At 37.7% G+C, this 6,300-nt stretch overlaps 1 protein-coding gene across 1 annotated transcript; it reads right to left on the bottom strand.

The window, feature by feature from the left end:
• Nucleotides 1–1,531: 1,531 nt before the first annotated feature.
• Nucleotides 1,532–3,865, bottom strand: LOC144663659 (uncharacterized). The gene is made up of 2 exons (XM_078524668.1): nt 3,691–3,865; nt 1,532–2,622 (listed from the first exon to the last, which is right to left on the bottom strand). The coding sequence occupies exons 1-2, from the start codon at nt 3,781–3,783 to the stop codon at nt 2,197–2,199; spliced, it is 519 nt and encodes a 172-aa protein (XP_078380794.1). The 5' UTR covers nt 3,784–3,865; the 3' UTR covers nt 1,532–2,196.
• Nucleotides 3,866–6,300: the final 2,435 nt, after the last annotated feature.

Here is a 6,300-nt window from a genome sequence, read left to right as displayed (position 1 = left end):
AGTGGGCCAGTTCGAAGGTTTTCATTCTATAGGTTAAAAAAACATAGTACCTTATTCTTACTAAGTTTCGCGCGTACTAAATTTCGCGAAAATTCGAGAAGCGAATTTCGCGAGTATTAATTTTCGCGATTGCAAAAAAAAAAATAGAGGAAAAGTGTATTAAATTTCGCGATTTTGTCAGTGTTTTTATGGATCAGTTGTCAAAGACTAATATTATAAGAAACCACTGGAAATACACAAAGGTCTGTCTCAATGTAACAACAAGGAGTCTGCAAACGGAAACTTTAGTGACTGTACTTAAGAGGTTTTGAACCAATGTACAAGCTCGAAACAGTAATCAGAGGAAGGGTGCTAGTCAAAAACAAGATGGAGAGATGTTTTTAAAGGTAGATAGGTGCAGTTCCAAATATTCCAAATTTTTATTGTTTTGATATAAAATATGGTACTAATTTCCGCGTGTTTAAATTTCGTGCAATGCTTTTTTCGCGCGTACTAAATTTCGCGATTATTTGAAATCGCGAAAATACTGAGTACTCGCGAAAATTAGTACTCGCGAAAATGAGTAAGAATAAGGTAACAAAATACAAAACGTAAACAAACTACATGCCAGACTGATCGGCAAACACAATTAAGCGAATTCAATTGTAAATCCTATCCGCCTAGTATACGTTTTCCTTTATATTTTGTTTTACTTGAGTTCTCACTGGCAAATGTTTTGTTTACACAAAATGATAAATTCCCGCCCCGGGAGGGAAAATGAAATTATGCCTTTTGAAATTATGCCATTAACTACAGGCCAATTTTAGATCAGACTGCCATACTGTGCAAACAGTATAGAATGCCAGAATAACTTAGAGTCTAGAATTAAAAACTATTTCAGGAAATTGTTTCACTTTTAATATCCTGTTTGTGCGCAAAAACTCAGGTATATTTTATTGGTTTTTCAAGACGCGGTGTTAAGACGCCTTCAAAGGAAAAATTTCTCTTTAGAGTAACTATCATTTTACTCGGAAAGAAAAAAAAAATGTTTGTGTTATTTAGCTTCGAGACCCGGGGGGACTCCCTATTGTGGACTGACAGGGAGTCTCCGCCCGAAGTGGGCATGGGGATATCGGGGTAAACTGTCATTTCGGTATTTAAAAGGACCTTTCAACATGTCTCGAACGGACCTACCGAACAATTCGATACATTTAAGTATTTTAAGGGTTTATTCAAGTGAAAAGTTAAGAAAAGAAAAATTTCCCTGAAAGGTTTTCATTGAAGCCCCCAGCTGTCTGTATCATGGTTGCTCGTCATGCTTAGCACCTTCTGTTCAAGAATCAGCAGTTCGCAGTGGGAAACGCAAAATGCAACACCACTTCGAATTCCGGCTTTTGTTGCCTTAAAATTTGTACTACTAGGAATTTAAATTGTAAGTTTTTAACAGTACTAGTATAATACCTACTTTGCTGTTAATGTTTTTGGTAGGAAGTGCATTTCTTGGCCCTCAAATATTTATAAGATTAAAGCAAAAAAAAAAAACCGTTTTGTTTTCAATGCATCGGTTTATTTCATAACGACTGTTTACATGTCTTCTTGAATTGTCAAAGTATGTGTGATTTCTTAACTGCTCGCCATTCGTCAACCTCTAAAATTTACGTCAGTTTATAATTAAAGCACATTGCTTCGTGTGTTAAGTCTAGTTTAAATCGCTCCTGGCTCAAAGTAAAGAAATCAGACGCACATTTAAGCGCGTACTAGAATAAAAGAACGAACAACAAAGAAGTTGCTTAGCTGCTTTCAGCTGCATGGGCATGAAACAACATGTACAACTAAGTTACGTTTCGTAGTCAAACTTTAAGAGTCTAGCGTCAACAAATACAGAGGAAACGATCCAAACTTTACAGAAAATGTATTCCTACAAGTTTGTTAGAAGCAAAGTTGAAGTTAAATACAAGAACCATTTAAAAAGTGGGCAGAACTGACACAGCGAAACATTACGTAAGATACATACTTCTGACAGTTAAAAAAGCACATATATTCAAGGCTAGGCTGTGCCAACTAATGGGTCCGGATAAATGGATCGAAACTGACCCCTACTACAACCTCTGGAGGAATTAGCTTTTCTATACTCGGTTTACGTGTTTGTTCCGTTGTGTGAGACAAAAATGACAAGTTTCATCGGATATCATCAGAACATAGTTATTAGAAGTACCACTAATACCACAGCAAGGCAAAACGAGAAACAGGTGCAGCGACGGAGAACAATCGGCCCCCAATACAACGAACAGCAGACTTCACACCATCCCACATGTAGCGGAGTAACGGTTTACGGACACAACGACCATAAATCTGACCGTTTGCTTCCTCTGCGAAGAAAAACTCCCAGTCGCCATCTCCCGCCTGAATCAGGAACTCTTGCCCAGGCTGCGACAGAATAAAGGCAGCATTGCACATGTCGCCTCCATCGTTTTGAGCATCAGGGATGAAGGAAATTGCTGCACGCAAAAATCGCAGAGTTTTCCGGCCAGTACGGTTTAGGAAGGGGTGCTGCCCTTCGTTTCCGCATCTTTTTATAAGTTCTCTTCCAAGAACTGGAGCCGTGATTTCGTCCACATAGATTTTTACGTCACTATCGTAATGCTGAAAGTGAAAAAGGAAAATTAAAGGAATTAAATAAAATGATTGAGACAGACAACTAGCTAGCCTTCAACGCAGACATTATTTTGGCTCGTCACACAATCTAAAAATCTTGAAAAGATTGCGTACGAGAAAAGATTGCGTGACAATCTAAAAAAGATTGTGTGACGACCCAAAGGAATGTCTGCGCAGGAAAACTACAAGTGAAAATTACAAGTCGATTTCTTACCAGGAACTTTTTTAATAGCCGACAACGGAAAAGTTTTTTACATGTTTTGCCGGTTTATTTTACTCCCTGTGGTCGATTTTGTTTTTTTTTGTAAAATTTGTGTTTTATGCAGATATCTTTTGTCAAATTGGCTTTCATTGTGCTTTCTCTCTTCGGGCCTGTTTTTCTCCCATACCTAACTGACTCCCCCTACTTTTTAGCAAGGGAGGACCCAGCTTCTATCACTGCAAATTTGTTTTGGCTGGCAAGACTGCGTGACAAGCCCCTGCTACTCAGCTATCTCTGTGAAAAGATCTTGAACGATTGTAATTCTAAATAGCAATCATAAGCTCCAATAGCCCATACCTGCCGTGCATTTTCCCGTTTTCAGTGCATGAAGCATTCCGTCATTTTGTTCAAGTAAAAAGCTTAAGGTCAAAGATTGCAGTTGAAGTTTCGTCCGAAATACGAATAAACAAATCGCCAAAGTACCGACCAAGGACTACCTTAGCCTGCGTAGCTGGCGGTATTTTTGGGTTTTAAAGTGCGCACAAGCAAGCGGTGAAGCCGCGACAACGAGCTCCGCAGCCGTGATTAAAACCAAACAATACCGCCAGCTACGCAGGCTAAGACGACCTAAGTTTAGAAAATCAAACTTCGTTCACGATCCACAATCCGAACATCAAACAGATAGAGACCAGAATCCAGGAGAAAATTCTTAGCTATCCGCGGTCCTCAAATTCCGCGAATAAGCTCAATTTAACGCAAAGACCATAAACCGTGCGCTTTTTGAAGCTAAATCCGCCGATTCGCGAACCTGGATTCACCCCTCCTCAAAAAAGTTGCAGCGGCTGTTTTCATACCTGTGTCATCCTTCCTCTTCCCATAAAGCCTGAAGATGTCGGTGGCTTTTGTTGAGGTTGACAATAATTGTTTTTTGACTTAGAATTTCCCATTTCCGAAGAAGCTTACTGCGATCAACTGACAAGGGAAAAACGCTGTATCTCTTTAGCGAGTGAACGCGCGGTGATTCCAACCTCTTCCTGTTCGAGTTTGGAGTGCCCCCTTCAGCCTTGGTCATATATATCTTATGGTAATTGGAGTACTGTTGTTTGCTTAGAACAATGGGCGGAAGTCCGGATAAGGGGTTTTTCCCGAATTCTGCCCACTTTCAGTTTTATTTTTCCCCTAGCATCTATATTCAAAATAAGGCTAAATAAGGAAATGTTAATGAATCATTCGGTTCATTTTTCGAATTTTTTTCGATATTGAAATTCCCCCGATTTAACATATCTTAACTTTAAAGAACAAGCTCAAAATCTCCTTTAACTGATCATACATTCAAAAGTTGTCTCATATTCAGTAAAGTGAGGAAACGGACGGCGGATGGCGGACAGCGGACTGCGGAAAAAATAAAAAAAAATATAGTAACAAATTTAAAAAAATAAAATGATAATAATATAAACATAATAATTAAAATTAGTCGAAGCATCTTCGGATCACTGCGCTGGAAACTCGTCGAAAAAGGCTTGGAAAGCTTGGAAAAGGTTGGAAAGCTTGTTTGGATAATTTTCAGAAGGCTTCGGAAGTTGCACAAATACTATTCACGCACTCGTGTGTAATCTCTGTACCTTTTTTATTTGTGACTTTACAGCATCAATAATGACTAAGTTTAGATACTAAATACCGTACTAATATCTCAGAAAAAGATTTATATTCGAACAAACAAGTCTGCCACATGCACCTCGCTATTTTTTATCGTACCAGGCAAACTATGTACTAATTTAAGACGTCAGTGAAATATTTCTGACTTTGCGATATTTTTAAAAATTCGGCTGAAAACCATCCATCTTTATTGGCTGCTAACATTTGATGTATATACACGATCTTTGTAACTTTAACACACAAGATTAAGGTGACATCAGCCTCAATAAACGGCATGCAGTGCATGCAGAAGCGATGACGTTTCACAAAGGGTCTAACATAATTTTGAGAAAAATTTGTCAAAAACTCAACGTAAATAAATGTAGCTGACACCTTGTGCGTGATAAAAACTGTTATCCAATTGCAGTGTTCTTTTTTTAAATCTAAGAAGCAATGTTGGTGATTGTCTTAATAGCATAGCTAGGATCTGATGGAATTCAAATAAATACAGTAGTTATTAATTCACAGGCCAAGGATACAAAGTTAATAATACATTTTCTTCGTAGACACAGTAGATTGCGTTATATTGTAGTGTGTGACATCCGATAAACGACATACGCGCGATACGCGGGAGTTAGCTTTTAAGCTGCGAGAAAGGTCAAACGGTCTCTTGTTTCTGCTTGTTTACAGCGGCCCTGTATTATAAGAATTAGAAATTTCTGTCTACTAAATCTAATATATACCACATTATAAAATTAGTCTCTTTCGTTTATACATTGTAGTGTTCCATTCTGACTGCACGGGAGTATTTTGCTTTTGTATTCTACGCGGCGATTTCTTGTGAAGTTAAACTTGATTTCTGTTCGATCGCCCTAACAGAGTAAAAGAGCCCATCGTGCGATGACAATAAGCAATTTCCTGACGTCATCGCTTAAAAATGGCTGGTGCTGGGTTATTATAAGTATCACATTTATGCGACGGTCAAGTCAAACGCATAACACAACAGTTTTCAAAGGCAAAATAAAGGTTTTTCAGGGAGGGATTAACATCTTGAAAAGAAAAAAATTATTTTCCTAATATCCCTGAACTAAATGGAGTTTTCAATAAAATACTGGACTGGACTATTGAAACAAGGATGGCGGAACAAACTCAAGTAAAACCCTGAACTTTCATATTTTATGACAAAATCCTAGCTTGTTGTTATAGGAGTACATTTTATCTTTCTCGTCGTTTCTTCTTTGTAGCAGTAAAAATAGTAAAGTGGGTTTTCTCATTTTTTTTTTAAAATTAACAAAATTCAACCTTTTGCTACAATAAACCATGCTTCTTTTAATTCCCTAGTCCGTTTTGAAAGTCCAGTCCGGGTTTCAGAGAGTCCTCGCGGTTTTGCTGTCTTCTAAAGAACATTGGTCAACATTGTGTGAATCAATGAAAACGTAAATATCTCGTCAAATAAACAGAATAAAAAAAAGTGGCGAGTTAGAAGAATGAAAAGATAATTTTGAAGTGGGCCAGTTCGAAGGTTTTCATTCTAGGTAAAAAAAACAGAGTACCTTATTCTTACTAAGTTAATTTCGCGCGTACTAAATTTCGCGAAAATTCGAGAGGCGAATTTCGCGAGTATTAATTTTCGTGATTGCAAGAAAAATTAGAGGAAAAGTGTATTAAATTTCGCGATTTTGTCAGTGTTTTTATGGATCAGTTGTCAAAGACTAACATTATAAGAAACCACTGGAAATACACAAAGGTCTGTCTCAATGTAACAACAAGGAGTCTGCAAACGGAAACTTTAGTGACTGTATACTTAAGAGGACATATGCACAAATTTC

This window comes from Oculina patagonica, chromosome 8 (genome assembly GCF_052425735.1).
Source record: "Oculina patagonica isolate OP01 chromosome 8, crgOcupat, whole genome shotgun sequence".
NCBI classification, from domain to species: Eukaryota; Metazoa; Cnidaria; class Anthozoa; order Scleractinia; family Oculinidae; genus Oculina; species Oculina patagonica.
Note: the sequence above shows the minus strand (reverse complement) of the source record. Positions and strands in the feature narration are given on the sequence as shown.

Excerpts from the sequence above, each read along its gene's own strand:
- LOC144663659 (XM_078524668.1), bottom strand. The coding sequence starts at position 3,783 with ATGGGAAATTCTAAGTCAAAAAACAATTATTGTCAACCTCAACAAAAG. Across the intron at positions 2,623-3,690 it reads GAAGAGGAAGGATGACACAG|CATTACGATAGTGACGTAAA; the intron begins GTATGAAAACAG and ends TTTCACTTTCAG.